An 18,373-nucleotide genomic window follows, 5' to 3' on the forward strand; every position below is an offset into this window, starting at 1 on the left:
GCCATCTGCTGTGGTAGCCATTACCCACATGTGGCTATTTAGTCTAAATATGATTAAAATTTATTTCATCAGTTATATTTCAAGTGCTAATTAGTCACTCACATGTGACTAATGGCTACTCTATTGGACAATACAGATCTAGCACGTTTTTGTCATTGTCAAACGTTTCGTTGATTATTGTCCTCCTCATGGGCCAGACTTTTTCCACATCTGAGGGGAAACGAGTAGAGGATTTTGAGAAAAGTGACATGATCTGGTTTTAAAAGTTTTACTCTTTGCTGTAATAAAGGTTGGCCAGGTGAAGACAAGGAGGGCATTTTAATAACGGTAATAGGTACAAAGGCTCAGAGATTCCCTTACTACATGAAAGTTGTGAGAGTTGAATCTTAGCCTTTGACTTTTTTTTGATGAATTTTTATGTTGGTATACTTTTAAACTGATAAAAAAGTTACAAATATAGTACAAGGGGGTCTGATATACTCTTTACCAAGATTCACCAATTGTTTACATTTCATCCCATTTGCTTTATTATCCTCTCTCCTCTGTATGCATATATAAATATAATGTGTGTGTGTAAAATCCATTCCCATTTTGGGGGAGGTCTATTTGAGAGTAAATTGAGGTATTGTGCCCTTTATCCATAAATACTTGAATGTGTACTTACTATGAGCAACAACTTTCTCTCCTTTAACATAAACCCAGTAGTTAATCAAAACAAGGAAATTATATTAGGTTGGTGCAAAAGTAATTGCAGTTTTTGCATTACTTTCAATGGCAAAAACCAGTTACTTTTGGACCAACCTAATAGATACAATACTATTATCTAATCCACAGTGTATGTTTAGATTTTATCACCAAAATATGCTGTATATATGCTGTCCCAATAATATGCTGTATAACTATCTCCCCACCCCTCCGTCCAGTGTCTGCTCTAGGATCACGTGTAGGATTTAGGTGTTAATACCTATTTGGTTTTCTTTAATCTGACATATTTCCTCAGTCTTTGTGTTTCTGATATATTTAAAGAGTGTACAGGCCAATTATTTTGTAGAAAATCTCAAAGTTTGATTTTTTCTGGGATTTCCCCAGGATTAGATTCAGGTTGTGCATTTTTGGCAGGTATACCTCTGATATTATATCTTCTCATTTCACTATACGATATATATGATATTGCTTTCTCTCAAAACCAATAACGTTAGCTTTGGTCATTTGATTAAGGTGATGTCTGCCAGGTTTTACTACTGTAAAGTTATTATTTCCCCTTTTGTAATAAGTAATTTGTGGCGGGCTACTTTGAGATTGTGTAGTAACCTCTTTCTTTACCAAACTTAACCATACCAGTTTTATATCCATTTATGATTTTCCCACTCCCTCATTATTTATTAATCAGCATTCTACTGTAAGGAAGAGCTCTCCCTTCACCCTCATTTATTCATTCATTTATTTACATCAGTGTGAATTCATGGATTATTTTATTCAGTGAGCTATAATCCATTACTATTAAATTGTCCCTGATTTGTCCAGTGGGAACCCTTGCAACCTGGGTGCTTTGTTCTTTCGATATTTTTCCCATTATTCTTTGGGAATTTCCTTTCTTTAGGGCAACAAAATATTCCAGGTTCAACGTATAACTTCTTGACTCCTGCGCAGTAATGACCTATTTCTCCAGAGAGCTTTGATTACTTTTTTGTAAGCCTTTGAAATTTAGTCTGAAGGTGGTGAGTAACCACTGACATGCTGGGTGTGGCATGATCCAGATCAACATTTTAAAAAAAGATCACTCTGTTAATAGTGTATAGAAAACATTGAGTTATGAAACTGGCCATAGAAAGAACAATTATGAGTATTTTCCAGTAATTTAGACAAACCATAATGCAGGTCTAAAAACACTATCAGTGAAGGGGGAGCAAATAACTTTACACTGGAGAAACCTGGTGTGTACTCCTTCAGCCAGGTGATCAAGGTCAACATCAATAGTGGTGTTCTGTTGATAGTTTGTACCCTTAGTATGAGATAATGAAAATGGCATTTATCTCTGTGGTCTTCCTCCTGAAAACCCAATAACCCCAGTATAATCATGAGAAAAACATGAGACAAATCCCATTTGAAGGACATAATGGTCCCGTTTGAAGATCAGATAATGATAACTACAAAATACCTGACCAGTACTCTTCAAAACTGTCAAGGTTCTCATCAAAACTGTCATGGGCTTTAGGTAACAGCAATGTGTTAATATTGGTTCATTAATTATAACAATGTACCATACTACTGTAACATGTTAATAATAGGGGAAACTGGGATGGGATACATGGAATCTCTGTACTATCTTCACAAACTTTTTGTAAACCGAATTTTTTTTTTAAATTAAGTTTATTGAAAAACACTATCAGTGGAGTTAAATAAGTAGGGTTTATTTTTAGGTGTATAAATGAGTGATATTTTTACATAATGTATAATGATAACTACTTCAGAGTAGTCATTTGTGAAGGCTATAAACTTATTTCAATAGTGTAGCTGTTCAAAATGTTTTGCAGCTCTTTAGAGTCTTTAATAAATTCTTTTGGCTATCTTATAGTCTTTTAAGACAGTGGTCCCCAGCCTTTTTGACACTAGGGACCGCTTTTGTGGAAGACCATTTTTCCACTTATGGGGGCTGGGGGTATGGCTTCAGGTTGAAACTGTTCCACCTCATGTCAGATCATCAGTCATGAGATTCTCATAAGGAGCGCACAACCTAGATCCCCAGCATGCACAATTCACAATAGGGTTTGCACTCCTATGAGAATTCTAATACTGCCACTGATCTGACAGGAGGTGGAGCTCAGGCAGTGATGTTCACTTGCCTGCCGTTCACCTCCTGCTGTGTGACCCAGTTCCTAACAGGCCACAGACTGGTATTGGTCCACTGCCCAGGGGTTGGGGACCGCTGTTTTAAGATACACTTTAGTGAGAGACAGAGTAATGTAGCAGTCAAAGCTGTGACCATACAGAAGTTTCTCAAGCTTTCTAAACCCCAGAGTGGGTATAACAACTTATATTAAAAAGTTGTTGTGAGCTAAATGAGATAAGTAATAGATTTCTGTCCTATGAGGGAGAATTTTATTTTTGAAAGCAGCTCTAAGTTATTTGGAGCCTGGTCTGGTTTATATTTGGAGTAAACTTGGTATTGATATTTTTTGTCAAGAGCAAGATAAAAAAAATTTGGTGGTACTAATTTTTGTGTGGCCTATACATTTTTATAAAGGTAATTTTAGACTTATCGTAGAGTTGCGTATCATACTTACTCTCCTCCAATCAGTGACAGACCACAGAGGTGATATGCCCTTTTCAGGACATCTTTAAAAAAAAAAAAAAATGGTTTATCACTTTCTGGGGATTGGGGGGAAGGGTCCCAGGCTGGAGTGCAGTGGCTAGATCACGGCTCACTGCAACCTTGACCTCCCCGGCTCAAGCAATCCTCCCACCTCAACCTCTGAGTACCTGCAACTACAGGCATGCACCCACCGCACCTGGCTAATTTTTGTATCTTTTGTAGAGACTGGGTTTCACCATGTTGCCCAGGCTGGTCTTGAACCCCTGGCCTCAAGCAATTGACCCACCTTGGCCCCCCAAAGTGCTGGGATTAAGGGCATGATCCACCGTGGCCAGTGTCATGTTTTAAATTATTTTTATTTTTTAATAATTTTGACCTTTATTTTAAATTCATGGGGTACATGCACATATTTATTTCATGGGCATATTGCATGATGCTGAGGTTTGAGATATGAATGATCCCATAACCCAGATAGCAAGCATAGTACCCAACGGTTAGTTTTTCAGCCCTTGTCCCCCTCCCTGCCTTTCCCTTCTATTAGTCCTCAGTGTCTGTTGTTCCCATCTTTGTGTCCATGAGTACCCAGTGTTTAGCTCCTAGTTGTAAGGGAGAACATGGGTTTTTGGTTTTCTATTCCTGTGTTAATTCACTTAACTTAGTACATCTTAACAGGGGTGCATGATGTCAGTATGTATTACTGGTGATGTTAACCTTAATCAGTTAGTTCAGGTGCAGTCTACCAGGATTCTGTACTGTAAATTTAGTATTTTCCTTTAACACTTACTGAATATTTTAGGAGAGATAATTTGAGACTATGCTTAAACTTTCACCCGCTAATTTTAGCATCCATTAGTGGTTCCTCCCGCAGTAGTTATTACTGTGGAATTCTCATGGTGATTTTTATCTTAACCTTATTCCTCCTATGTCTGTTAATTGGAATTCTATAAGGAAGAGTTGTCCCCTTTCCCTCATTAAAATTCTTAAAGTCAATGTTGGTACCAGGATTTTTAAGTTAAGAGCCAGTTGAACCTACAGGTGTGTTTTAATTTGAGGAATAAGAATAATGGTTCATTTGTAAGTTTAGGGCTGAATAGAATCTGTAAACTAAGTTGCATTTTGTGCTTTATACATTTCACTTTCTAAATTTTCTTTTTGTGTGGTTTTTATTTTTGTCATTTGTAAAGTGAGTTTTTTAATAAGAACTCATGAAACCACGATTTTTCTCACATCAAATATCTCCAAGTTATAAGCTAGAAGAAACTAAAGAAATTGTATTTTATGTTCATATGTATTTTTAAATTTTGTAATTTAATAACTACTTTTGAATGAAAACATTACCTTTAACTCTTTTTTTTCCTTTCTTAGGCTTGAAAAGGAATACACTACAATAAAAACGAAAGAAATGGAAGAGCAAGTTGAAATTAAAGTAAGCATTTGGGGGCTTTTTAAAGTACTGATTGATTGAAATCAATTATTGGACAGTAGATGTTTAAGGTTTGTACTTCTTATATTCATAAATGTATTTACCATCCTACTAGATTATAGTTAAAAATAGACATTTCAAAAAAGCAGAATAATGCGACTGAAGTGGCTTTCATTCCAGTGTGAGAGAGAGCAAGCTCTTCCCTTTTTCTAGATTTGTTGGTGGCTCATCAGGAGAAAACACTTCCATGGAGAAGATAATTATCATTCCATTTAAGCATGTTTTTTAAAGTTGTAGAGAAGACAATCTATAATAACACTTTCTATGCTGAGACCAACAAGAGTGTAATCTCAGGCAAACATTAAATAGAGCACATATTACACTAGAACTAATTATGGTTGCTCTAGAGCTACAGAAAGCTTTGACTGATATGACTTTTTCTTCTCTAAGCAAGGGTTATACTTTTGAACTACTTCTCTCCAGAAAATCAAGCAGATTTTCAATTCGAAGGGCATACAAATACCCTATATGTACCCTAAAAATATAAAATTTGTACCCCCCTCCATAAAACAAGGAATTCTTGAGTTGAGGGTCTGTCGCACTGTTGGAGCTGGGACTTGAGAAAAATTGTGTTGCCTTTTATAAAAGCTGATACTGTAGGTTAGGGTTGATAAGTGGAAGCATGAGTCAAAGAACTTAGTGATTGGCCAATTCACTTTCTAATCTCTTTATTCCCCTCCACCCCCCACCCCCAACCCCTAGAGAAAAGGGTTAGAAGTAAAATAATTTTAATGGAGTGACTCCCTCCTCCCTTTTTAAACTTTGTATTTGAATGTGTCTGATTTTTGACTTGGATCTGGCAAGACATTATATGACCACCTTATTTTTCTCCTTTTACAAGGGAATGGGTTCTGTTAAACTAATACTCTTTCCTGCCTTGGTCCTCCTCAGAAGCCTCCAGGGAGACAGTCTCTCCAGTTTTCTTATGCTAACTCTCTCTTACCAACTCTCCTCCCTTTTCTAGAGGTTCTATTCCCATTTCTGTCACCTTTTCCTTATCAAATGGAAGTAGATACTTCCACATTTTGTATATGTATAGAAAAGACCCCTGTGGATGGTTTTTTCCATCCTTTTTTTATTCTGTCATCCAACTACTGCTCTACTATTTGCTTTTCTTTTTTTCTTTTTCTTTCTTTTTTTTTTTTGAGACGGAAGTCTTGCTCTGTCGCCCAGGCTGGAGTGCAGTGGCACCATCTTGGCTCACTGCAAGCTCCGCCTCCCGGATGCACGCCATTCTCCTGCCTCAGCCTCCCGAGTAGCTGGGACTACAGGTGCCTGCCACCAAGCCCACCTAATTTTTTGTATTTTTAGTAAAGATGGGGTTTCACTGTGTTAGCCAGGATGGTCTCGATCTCCTGATCTCGTGATCCACCCGCCTTGGCCTCCCAAAGTGCTGGGATTACAGGCGTGAGCCACCGCGTCCAGCCCTATTTGCTTTTCTTGTAGGTACTATGAGTAAGGGTACTTTTACTGCAAGTAAAAAGTACATCATCCTGATGAGTGGGGAGAGAGTATGGGTTTTCACATACTACGAATATTCGGAACTGCAAATCAAGAATCTGAGGATGGGGAAGCCATCCTGTTCATTTCACCACACTATATTGTTGAAAAAAAAATCACAGTTCTATCAACAATCCTTACTCTTGAAGAAATTTCTTATAAAATTAAGTACATGAATATAGGAATACCAAAAGGCATTTTCAGAAAATAGATTTTTAGCAGACTTTCACCTATACTTGCAGTATTTTCTTTTCTTTTAGACAGGGTCTCCCACTGTCACTCAAGCTGGAGTTCAGTGGCACAATCTTGGCTCATTTGCAGCCTTGACCTCCCGTGCTCAAGCGATCCTCCCACCTCAGCCTTCTAAATAGCTGGGACTACAGGTGCACGCCACTGTGCCCGGCTAATTTTTTGTATTTTCGGTAGAGACAGGGTTTCACCATGTTGCCCAGGCTGGTCTCGAACTCATGAGCACAGGCGATCCACCTGCATTGGCCTTCCAAAGCGGTGGGATTACAGGCATGAGCCACCACGCCCAGCCATTTGCAGTATTTTCTATACTTTGTTTTTTGGGGAAATATATAGTTCATATGCCTGAAGAAATGTTTTTGAATCTAGCTCCATGTGTCTCAGGCAGTTGGCATAAAATTGTCTATAGAGAAGAATCGGAAAAAAGAGTTTAGAAAGTTAGTGGAACGTATCAGGTAAATAAAGTGCTGATCTCAAAGGTAGTCTGTTCTCTTTTTATAATATTGTTTCCATGTAGTTCTTTCTTATACCATTTTCATCTCTTTCTTCACTCCCCAATTCCACCAGATATAAAAACCAAAACAACTTTGAATGACTATACTTTTTTAAACTTCATATTTAGGGGTGTCTGATTTTCTTTTTCAACTGAATACTTTTTTTATTATTATTATACTTTAAGTTCTGGCATACATGTGTGGAACATGCAGGTTTGTTACATAGGTATACATGTGTCATGGTGGTTTGCTGCACCCATTAACGCGTCATCTACATTAGATATTTCTCCTAATACTATTCCTTCCCTAGTCCTCCACCCCGACAGGCCCCAGTGTGTGATGTTCCCCTCCCCTGTGTCCATGTATTCTCACTGTTCAACTCCTGCTTATGAGCGAGAACATGTGGTGTTTGGTTTTCTGTTCCTGTGTTAGTTTGCTGAGAATGATGGTTTTCAGCTTCATCCATGTCCCTGCAAAGGACATGAACTCATCCTTTTTTATGGCTGCATAGTATTCCATGGTATATATGTGCCACATTTTCTTTATCCAGTCTATCATTGATGGGCATTTGGGTTGGTTCCAGGGTGTCTGATTTTTTTACTTAGACCCTGACAACTCATTCTAATCATGATCAGATGACCACCTTATTTACAATTCATTAGCCAGGTATAATATTAATTGAGCCTTGCTGTAAAATGGGAAATGCTACTTCTTACACACACTCCCTCCCTCCCGCAAAAGTCTCTTTTACAAGAGAATGGGTTCTGGTTGTAAACTAGTACTTTCTTGCCTTGGTTCTTTTTAAAAGTCCATGGGAAGGTAGTTTTGTGCCATTATTTTTACAGCTCACTGGTATGGTCATCAAATTGTTTGATGTTTTGATATGGAAATATAAAATTAGCCTTTGATGTTGTGAAATGTGTTTATAAGGTCTCTATTGTTTTTACTTTAATTAAATTATAAGACCTTTGGGGTGATGACCTTCTATTCTGAGAACTATATCTGTCAGTGAGCCCCCTGGTTAAGATGCGACTTTTAAATATTTTTTCATCTCTTCCCTAAAAGTGTTATAGAAAGATTTTGATAATAATGTCTTCATATGGAGAATCTTAAATTTTGCTGTGTGAAATTTTTTGTTAATAGAAATATCTTTATCAGTATCTTCTTCCAGTCTATTGATGTTCTACCTGATTGGGAGGAGGTAAGGAATATTAAAATTCTAGTTTGGCCGGGCGCGGTGGCTCATGCCTGTAATCCCAGCACTTCGGGAGGCCGAGGCAGGCAGATCACTTGAGCCCAGGAGTTTGAGACCAGCCTGGACAACATAGCAAGACTCCATCTCAATTTTAAAAAAGAAAAAATTATAAAACTAAAATTCTAGCTTATATTAGGGTAACCCACAAATCTTTAAAAAGGAAAAAACTTTGATTCTGATAGACATACGAACAGATAATCTAATTTTTATATTGAAATTTGTGCTTCGGGACGCAGAGATCTAAAGCCCTAAAACGGGAAGTATGAGAAATTCTGGCCGGTTTTTAGTCAAAAGTTAAGTATTTTTTCTTGTTTAAAAACAATGGTACATTTCAGATATGCTGAAAGCCAGAAAATAATATAAAAGTGCTCACATATTCACTGCCTGGCATAAAAATGAAAAAAAAGAAAAAAAAAAAGAGAAGTATTATTTAAGTTGCCCAGGAATTACATTTTAACAATCAATGTAAAGTATTAGAATTGAAGCTCACATTTATTTAGCCCTTAATATATGATGGGTCACTTACATGCATTATTTCCCCTTATTCTTAGAACAGCATTATTAAAGGGTTCTTATCCTTACCTGTGAAGAAATTAGGCTTCAGAAAGCTCAAATAATATGCCAGTGGTCACATTGCGAGGAAACAGAGTCAAGGATTTGAAGTCTGATTTGTGTTATTCTAAGGCCCATGTGTATTCTTCAGTATATACACTGTGCTGCTGCTGCTTTCCAAGAGAGACTTTCATATATTTGTGATGTAAGATTTGGATGCCCATTTTTCTCTGGCATATCAAACTTTTCATTAAAAAAACTAATGGCTACATAACATCCAAGGGAGGTATGCTAGCCTGATTTATTCAATAACACTTCATTTAACAGATAATTTATAGTGCCTACTAGATGCCCAAGCACTGTTCTAGGCACTTGAAATGTGGTTATGAAGTAGACCATGTTCTGTCCTCATGGAGATTATATTTTAATATGGAAATAACAATAAATGGAAAAGTCAAATGTACAGTATTTTGGATGGTGATAAAGTGTTAAGGAGAAAAACCTCAGGGAAGGGGAATGTAAAATGGTAGTGTTTGGATGGAAAATTTAGAGAAGTTAACCAGGTGATTTTTGAAAAAAGACCTGAAGGAGGTGATGGGACTAGATATGTGACTATCTGGAAGAAGGGCAGAACCTATTCAGGGGTGTGCCTGGTGAGGAGCAGTAAGGTGGCATCGTGGATGGGACAGCACGAATGATGAGAAAAGTGGTAGGAAGTAAGATGGAGCAGGTTGCAGATAATGTAATGTAGGATGTTGTCGACAGCGGTAAGGACTTTGGCTTTTACTCTGGTTAGATGGCAGTTTTCAGTAGAGAAGGACAAAATGTGATTTAAGTTCAGTAGATCCTTCTGGTTGCTGTGTTGAGAGTAAATTGCAGGGATTGAGAGCATTTCTGATGAACGCTGATGTGGTAATGCAGACAGAAGATGATGGTGGGCCAGGCATGCCTACCATCAGGGTGGCTTATGCCTGTAATCCCAGCACTTAAGGAGGCCAAGGTGGGCAGATTCCTTGAGCCCAGGAGTTCAAGACCAGCCTGGGCAACATAGTGGGCCCCTGTCTCCACAAATTTTTTTTCAAATTAGCCAGGCATGGTGGTGCATGCCTGTAGTCCTAGCTACTCAGGAGGCAGAGGCAGGAGGATCACTAGAACCAGGGAAGTTGAGGCTGCAGTGAGCTGTGATCATGCCACTGCATTCCTTCCTGGGTGACAGAGTGAAACCCTGTCTTAAAAAAAAAAAAAAAAAAAAAAAAAATGATGGTGGCTTGGACTAAGGTAAGAAGTAATTGGATTCTGAATAGATTTCAAATATAAAGTGGACAGCTAGAATGTAGAGATGTATGAGGAGGAGGAACCAAGCCTTGTGGTCTGAGCAGGTAAATAAATGGTGTTCCCATTACCTGAGATGGGAAAGACTCCAGAAGGATTTGGTTTAGTGGGGGTACCAGGAGCCCAATTTTGGGTATCTTGGAAATGAGATGCTTAGGAGATGTCCAGTTAGCTTCTTAAATATTCAGATCTGAAATTAAAAGAAGCCAAGCTCAAAATATAAATTTGGCAGTTATTGGCGGGGTCATAGTATTGAAAGCCATGAGAATGGGTGAGATTACTTGCGAAAGGAGTGTAGATAAAATAGAGAAGAGTTCAAGAATTGAGCCTGAGAATAAACCAACATTTAAAGATGAAGAAGACAAGTAGAAAGTAGCAAACTAGGAGAAAACCAGGTAGGTGTAGTTCCTAGAAGCCAAGAGACAGTGAGAAAGAGAGAAGGATTTACCATGTCAAATACTGAAGATAGTTTTTGTGAAATGAGGATGGAGAAATGACCATTGCATTTTCCAGCATGATTATAATTTATCCTAGAAATGAGTGGAGCAGAATGGTAGGTACTAAAACCTAACTGGAATAGAAGAAGAAAAATTAGAGATGTTTTTCAAGGAATTTGTTATAAGGATAAAAGAAATGGGGCAGTAGCTAGAGAGGGTAATTATGTCGAATTTTTTGTTTCTGTTTTCTGTTTTCTGTTTTTTTTTTTAAGATAGGAGAAATAACTGCATGCTTTTATGGTGATAATCAAGTAGGAAAAATTGATCATTAAGAATGGGGGATAATCACTGGAGTCAGGAAGATACGGAATTTAGTGCGAAGTTAGGAGATGTAACTTAGTATGCTAGCATGAGTAGTTAATCCACAATAACAGGAAATCAAAATATATGGGCAAAAATGCAGGTAGGATGTAGGATGTGGTTTTGGGAGCTTGTGAAATTCTCTTCTAATTGCCTCAGTTTTTTTCAGTGAAATCATAGGCAGGATTATCAACTGAGAGACAATGGATTGGAGGGCTGCTGGTTTGAAGAAAGAGGAATAGGTATGAAATAGTGACCTAGGGGGATAGAAGAAGGACGTTATTATTGCTAAGAACCATATTGAATTTAGTGATCAGTAATTTAAATAAACGTCATGGTTTTGTTTTTGTTCAGTCATATGTACTGGCATAGGTACAGACTCAAAATTGTCAGAGAGTTGATCCAGAGTAGTGTTTTTTCCAGGCAGTTATACTACGAAGGGAGAGAAGGGCAAGGGGGCTTAAAAGCAAGGGAGCCGTATAATGATCGCAAATTAAACTTTGTCAAGAAGGAAGAGAGAACATCAAGGATTGAGGGACAGTGAAAAGTTGTTGGGATCACTAGACTGTCTCAGTGAAAACAATTGTTGGGGTTGGGTTACTTTGTAAACTGAGTAAGCTGGAAAGAATAGGAAATAGTGATTGAAGAGTGGGTTATTTGAAATGAGGTTATCCTATTTCAGGATATTAAGGTTGTTTTCAGTTTTTCTTATTAAAAATAATGCTAATAGTTAACATCTTTGTATATAACAAGTTTTTTGTCACCTATTATTATTTCCATAGCCAGTTATAAAAAGTAGAATTAATAAGTTACAGGATATTAGCATTTTAAAGACTTTTGATGTGTAGTATGTAAATTTCCTAAAGAATGTGTCCAGGGTATGTTTGTCTTAGCAGCAAGTTTCCATTTCATGACTACTTTGCCAACACTAAGTATTTCATTCTTGCTCTCACTTTTAGTCTCTTTTTTTTCTAATTTGGTAGGTCAAAAAATTATCTCTATTTTCTTTTTCAATGTACAAGATAAACATTTGTATGTAGCTATATCTAGGTATCTTCCTCTCTGTGGTTTTCACTTTAAAGTTTAGGAAGCACTCTATTCTAGAAAATGTGAGGAAGATATTGAAGAATTATTGAGAATCGATCAGGTGGTAGATTTTAGTTATTAACCTTTCTATGTATCGTCAATAAACAGTTCAAAAATATACTGGAAGAAGTTCCATTTGAAATAAAAATAAAAGTAAATCTAGGAGTAACCTAAATGAAAAATAGAATAGGACCTAACAAACACTGGAAAACTTTACACACAGACATTTTAAAAAGATAACTAAAGATAGACAAAAATAGCTCCATGTTATATAAAGATATGAATTTCCCAGTGATTTTTTTTTTTTTTTTTTTTTTTGGAGACAGAGCCTTGCTCTGTCGCCCAGGCTGGAGTGCAGTGGCGCAGTCTTGGCTCACTGCAACCTTCACCTCCCAGATTCAAGTGATTCTCCTGCCTCAGCCTCCTAAGTAGCTGGGATTACAGGCATGCGCCACCATGCCAGGCTGATTTTTGTATTTTTAGTAGAGATGGGGGTTTGCCATGTTGGCCTGGCTGGTCTCGAACTTCTGGCCTCAAGTGATCCACCTGCATTGGCCTCCCAAAGTTCTGGGATTACAGCTGTAAATCATTGTACCTGGCCCTCAAATTCAGTGAAATTTAATTCCTTGTAAAATTCCAGGGCAATAAAAAAATCTTAAGAATAATTCTAAAAATAGGCAAAAGTAGTAAAATAATATTCATGCCTAACTTCAAAAATATTGTGGGCAGTGCTTATCATTAACTATTTGGCATATATTAGGTGCTATGCTATCTCATTTAATTTTTCAGTTCCCTGTAGGTTTGATTACTCTTAATTTCTGGATCAGAAAATGGAGATTCTAAAACATTGAATGTCATGTACAAGTGTTAATTGTAGAATGAGAATTTGAACTTAAATCTGCCTAACTTCAAAACCTAGTCTCTTAGCTACTTTAGTATACTAGTATTTGGGGTTTGTGAACAATAAACAAATGTAAGAACGGGGGATATTAGCTCTACTAGGTGTTAAAACAGATAGCAAAGCTATAATTACCAAAATACTGTGATATTAGTTTAAAAAAAAGAAGACAGTAACACTTGAAACTTAAAAGTAACCCTGAAATGGTCTGTATTAACTGAAAAAGTCTATTCTATTAATCAATTCCTGATGTAAATATTATACAAATGAGGAAGTGGTGATTTATTTTTAAAATGGTGTCAAGCATTTGGTTAGTTGTTTGTGGAAGAAAATCAATTTAGATTTTTATTTATAATGAAATAGATTTCAGAAGCCTTAAAAGGGGTTGGGGAAGGAAATCCAGATGAGTGTTTTCAGTTCTAAATTTTATTTTAGCATGATTTCTGTCATAACTTTATTCACTCAGTTGTCTGGTGGGAACTTAGTTTTCTAAATCTTTTAAGATAAAATATTACCTTTTGTTGATGAAATATGATTGAGAACATTTTGAGAATCCCATTTATTTCTTTGGCTCTCTAGACTTTAGCAGCATTTAATAATTGCTTATTTGTATAGACCACTATGCTGCACACAGTAGGAGGAGCCAAGACATAAGAACATTTTCTACTTCTCAAGCTGTTATTTTGTCTGAGATTAGTTATTAACTTTCCTGTGTATCATAATGTCTATTTCAGATCATCTGAATTTTAGTGAATAGAACAAGAAATCTAATTTGCCAAGTATCTTTGTAATAACTCTAAGATTTGGTTCAATTTGTGATCCACTTAATAAGATGCAATAATTCGTAGAGTCTCTCATTTCCCTGAACTAAGACTTTATATGTTATATAAAGCCATATTTAAGTCTTTACTGGCAAAATAATAGGTTGAATTGATGGGAGAATTTTCTGAGACAGACACTTTTTAGCAGAAATTTATAGGAAGGTGGGGCTGGAAGAAGGCTTGATTGAGTTCTGGAACAAATTGGTACAAAAAAGTAAGTTATTACTTTGAGGCTGGGCACAGAGGCTTATGCCTGTAATCCCAGCATTTTGGGAGGCTGAGGTGGGCGGATCACGAGGTCACGAGATCAAGACCATCCTGGCTAACACGGTGAAACCCCCTCTCTACTAAAAATACGAAAAATTAGCTGGGCGTGGTGGCATGTGCCTGTAGGTCCAGCTACTCAGGAGGCTGAGTCAGGAGAATCGCTTGAACCCGGGAGGCAGAGGTTGCAGTGAGCTGAGATCGCACCACTGCATTCCAGCCTGGGTGACAGAGTGGGACAACATCTGAGGAATTTGAAAATGAAAAGATAACTTATAAAGGGGATTAATAAGCAATTATATTGGTGGATATGCAAAAATAACTTTTTAAAAATCTAGAGCGACTTGGATTTAATACTTAATGACAGTAATTAGACAAGTTTTTTGGGAACCAGGCATTGAATAATTAGGTAAAGTGCTTTTCAAAAAAATCTGGTTTTACTTTTTGAACTATGAGGAAATACTAGTAATTGGAGCTGTTTTCTCAGAAAAAATTAATAAATTCTTTGTATTTTCAGAATTTTGCAACTTGTCATCTATACTATGTTATAAATGGAGACTATTGAAGTCTAAATGGGCAATTTTTTTTTTTTTTTTTAATTTGAGACAAGGTCTTGCTCTGTTGCCCAGGATGGAGTGCTGTGATGTGATACTGGCTCACTGCAACCTCCATTTCCAGGGCTGAGGCCATCCTCCCCCTGAGACTCCTGAATAGCTGGGACTACAGGCACATGCCACTACACCCAGCTAATTTTTATATTTTTTGTAGAGACAGGGTTTTGCCATGTTGTCCAGGCTGGTCTTGAACTCAAGCTCAAGTGATCCACCTGCCTTTGGCCTCCCAAAGTGGATTGCAGGTGTGAGCCACTGAGCAGGGCCCTAAATGGAAAATTTGATGTTTAGCCTATGAACGTGCATTTTTTAGATCTCGTGTTTCTTCATTCAACTCACATTTGAACATTAATTATATAGGTAGGCTCTGTTGGAGGTAGGCAAGTTAGAATCTTTTTTGTCTAATGAGGATGTTAAAACACATAAGAAAATATTTGATTATGAGTCATTATGGTAAGTATAGAAATGGAAGTGCTTATTTCTATATGTACTGTAGAGTGTATTTTAAATTTAATCACAGCTGGAATGATGAATGTGATTATTTCCTTTGCTGTGGTGTATTTATTTCTCTTTCTTTATCCCTTTCCTTTCCCTTCCTTTTCCTTTTTCCTTTCCTTTCTTCTCCCCTTCCCTCCCCTCCCAACCCCTCCCTTCCCGTCTCCTCCCCTCCCCTCCCCTCCCCTCCCTTTTTTGGACACAGGGTTTCACTCTGTCTCCCAGGCTGGAGTACAGTGGTCCAATCTTGGCTCACTACAACTTCCGCCGCCCCCACCTCAGCCCCCACCTCCCAGCCTCCCACCTCAGCCTCCCAGGTAGCTGGGATGACAGATTTGCACCACCATTCTGTGTGTGTATGTGTGTGCATGCATGCGTGTGTGTGTATGTTTTTCGTAGAGACAAGGTTTCACCCTGTTGCCCAGGCTCACCATTCCTGGCTAAATTGTGTGTGTGTGTAGTTTTCATAGAGACGAGGTTTCGCCATGTTGCCCAGGCTCATCTGGAACTTCTGAGCTCAAGCCATCTGCCCGCCTTGGCCTCCCAAAGAGCTGGGATTACAGGCGTGAACCATGGTGCCCTGCCTTCTGTGTATTTCTTACTCTGAGTCTTTGACATTTGATAATGTAATCATTCCTTAGACTCCTTTCTTATTTATAAAAGGTGATACATTTTCAGGACTGACTTAGAAATCTTTTTTTTCCTCTCAAAAATGCTTGCAAATAAAACATTTTTTTTCTTGGCAGAGGTTACGCACAGAAAATAGACTTTTAAAACAGCGCATCGAGACATTAGAAAAAGTAAGTGACTACTTATGCAAGCTTCTGTTGAATGCCTAGTGTTTTTTCTGTATATTTATTAAAAATCCTCAAAAATTCTGGCACATGTCTCCTATGTTGTAGTATTGACTCCTTAGCTTGCTTACCTTACTATTTAGCCAGATAACTTGTTACTAATAAAAATTGATCAGTTGTACTGGTTCTTAAACTTTCGTGTTCACGTTTTAACTGAGATTACAGTAACATATTGATACTATTTGTTTTCTTTACACAAAATTTCTAAAAAGTATGTTCTTTTAGAATTTAGTTGGGAGTCCATTCTGATATAGCATTTTAAAGATGAGTTTCAAATGTTGCCCTGGACTTTCTAGCATATTGAATGTGGCAGTGATTCCTTTAAGGCCTAGGATTGCTTTTAGTTGAAGTGACTGATTCCTTATATAAAAATTCACTCTCATGTTGATTTTCAACACAAAGGAATTGTGCATAAACTTTTAGTTCTTATAATTATTTTAATATCTACTTGTTACATTTTCTCTGTTTTATATAGAGTAACTGGGCAAATATGGAAATTTTGCATCATTTTTCATACTGTGCTTTTGATGAAAAATCTTTTGTAGTCATTTACAGATGCTATAAGAATGAATTGAATAGTAAAAGTATGGTTTAAGAATTTTGCTTTATTAAAAGAAAGACATCTGAATTCACAAACTCTTTTGGTGCTTTTTTCTTTTTCTTTTTTATTTTTTTGAGACAGAGTCTCGCTCTATTGCCCAGGCTGGAGTGCAGTGGCTCAGTCTTGGCTCACTGCAGCCTCCGTCTCCCAGGTTCAAGTGATTCTCCTGCCTCAGCCTCCTGAGTAGCTGGGATTATAGGCGTGCGCCACCATGCCTAGCTAATTTTTGTATTTTTGGTAGAGACAGGATTTCACCATGTTGGCCAAGATGGTCATCATCTCTTGACCTCGTGATCCGCCTGCCTCGGCCTCCGAAAGTGCTGGGATTACAAGCATGAGCCACCGTGCCCAGTCGCTTTTTTCTTTCTTTAACTAGAGATGAGAGTAAGTAGATTTAAACATACCCCTCATCATATTGCCAAGGATCTTAAAATCTTCCCTGAAAATCTACAGATAGTCAAGAAATAAATAAATGGAAATATGGATATTTTGCAGTATTTGTCGTTTGTTTGAAAAGTATTGATGATTTCTTATTAACAGACGTGCATAAGGACAGGATATTTATTACATGTCTGCCTTTGTTGTATAATAATTGCAGATACATCATATTAAGTCAAAAATAGTTTCCCTGTTTTTCTCTCATCATGTTAGGGTTGCTATGAGAATAATTCTACTTTTGGTGACTCCACAGGAAGATTGAGCTTGCTTTTAAGTTGTTTTAATTATATGCTCTTTTTTCCCACTAAATATCTAGCTTACAGTCAAATATGCATCTTCTTAGTTTTTTTTTTTTTTAATCTTTGGAGTAAGACATTTAAACTGGGAAAGGATTATAATATTTCATTGAACCTTCAGAATGATAATGATGCTGTAAGAAAGTGTTAAGTTTGGATTTTGCTCCTAGAAAATTAAGTTCCTTTTTTTATTGGCTTAGATGGCCCAGGTGTGTCACTTAGCACTTAGAATTCTATAAATACTGTGTATCAATTGAATTCTGTAATAAAAAAGTATACTTTCTCAGTTATTGCTAAAGTTTAAGTTTAGCTCATTAATTTTATTTGTCATATTTTCCTTGCTTTGTTTCTTTGAAAGTTGCAGTTGCACAAATTGCTGTCACACTTTATAATTGGAATTGCTTACTCAAATTCCTTCTCCCTTTCATGTAAGTGGGTTGACGATATGGATTAAGTCTAAAAGATGTAAATATATCAAAAGAAGAAGAGGAAATATTTGACTGAGTGCAGTGGCTCATGCCTATGATCCCCGCACTTTGGGAGGCTGAGACAAGAGGATTGCGTAAGGCCAGGAGTTCAAGATTGGCTTGGGTAACATAGCAAGACTGTATCTCTACAAAAAATTTTAAAACTAGCTAGGTGTGGTGGCACACGCCTGTAGTCCTAGCTGCTCAGAAGGCTGAAGCAGAAGGACCAACTCCTTGAGCCGAGGAGTTGGCAGTTACAATGAGCTACATGATCATGCCGTTGCATTCTAGCCTGGATGACAGAGTGAGACCCTGTCTCTATTTAAAAAAAACAAAACAAACAAAAAAATTTGCTTGTTCCAGGTAATGAAAAACCACTTGGAATTTGTGTTTGGTATCTTCTGGAAACACGTGATTTTAAACCACCTATCCTTGTTTTTATATATTTTTCTAGGTTTAAAAATAAAAACATATTCAGTAAAAAATGGTTTTAAAATTTAAATGTCCGTTTTAATTAGCAATGAAAAGTAGATGGAATTTGGGTATATTTGTTTCTTTTTTCCTAAT

At 37.1% G+C, this 18,373-nt stretch overlaps 1 protein-coding gene across 17 annotated transcripts in view; it reads left to right on the forward strand.

Moving 5' to 3' along the window:
• Nucleotides 1–18,373, forward strand: part of EVI5 (ecotropic viral integration site 5) — a 277,149-nt gene that overhangs the window by 102,530 nt on the left and 156,246 nt on the right. For 15 of the 17 annotated variants that reach the window (XM_054531115.2, XM_063718560.1, XM_063718554.1 and 12 more), the window contains 2 exons: nt 4,679–4,739; nt 15,897–15,950. In XM_054531115.2, the coding sequence (XP_054387090.1) occupies nt 4,679–4,739; nt 15,897–15,950 (115 nt within the window). The remainder of the gene's footprint in view (nt 1–4,678; nt 4,740–15,896; nt 15,951–18,373) is intronic. The other 2 variants (XM_054531097.2, XM_063718575.1) reach the window with 1 other exon arrangement.

This window comes from Pongo abelii, chromosome 1, assembly GCF_028885655.2.
Source record: "Pongo abelii isolate AG06213 chromosome 1, NHGRI_mPonAbe1-v2.0_pri, whole genome shotgun sequence".
In the NCBI taxonomy this organism is placed as follows: domain Eukaryota; kingdom Metazoa; phylum Chordata; class Mammalia; order Primates; family Hominidae; genus Pongo; species Pongo abelii.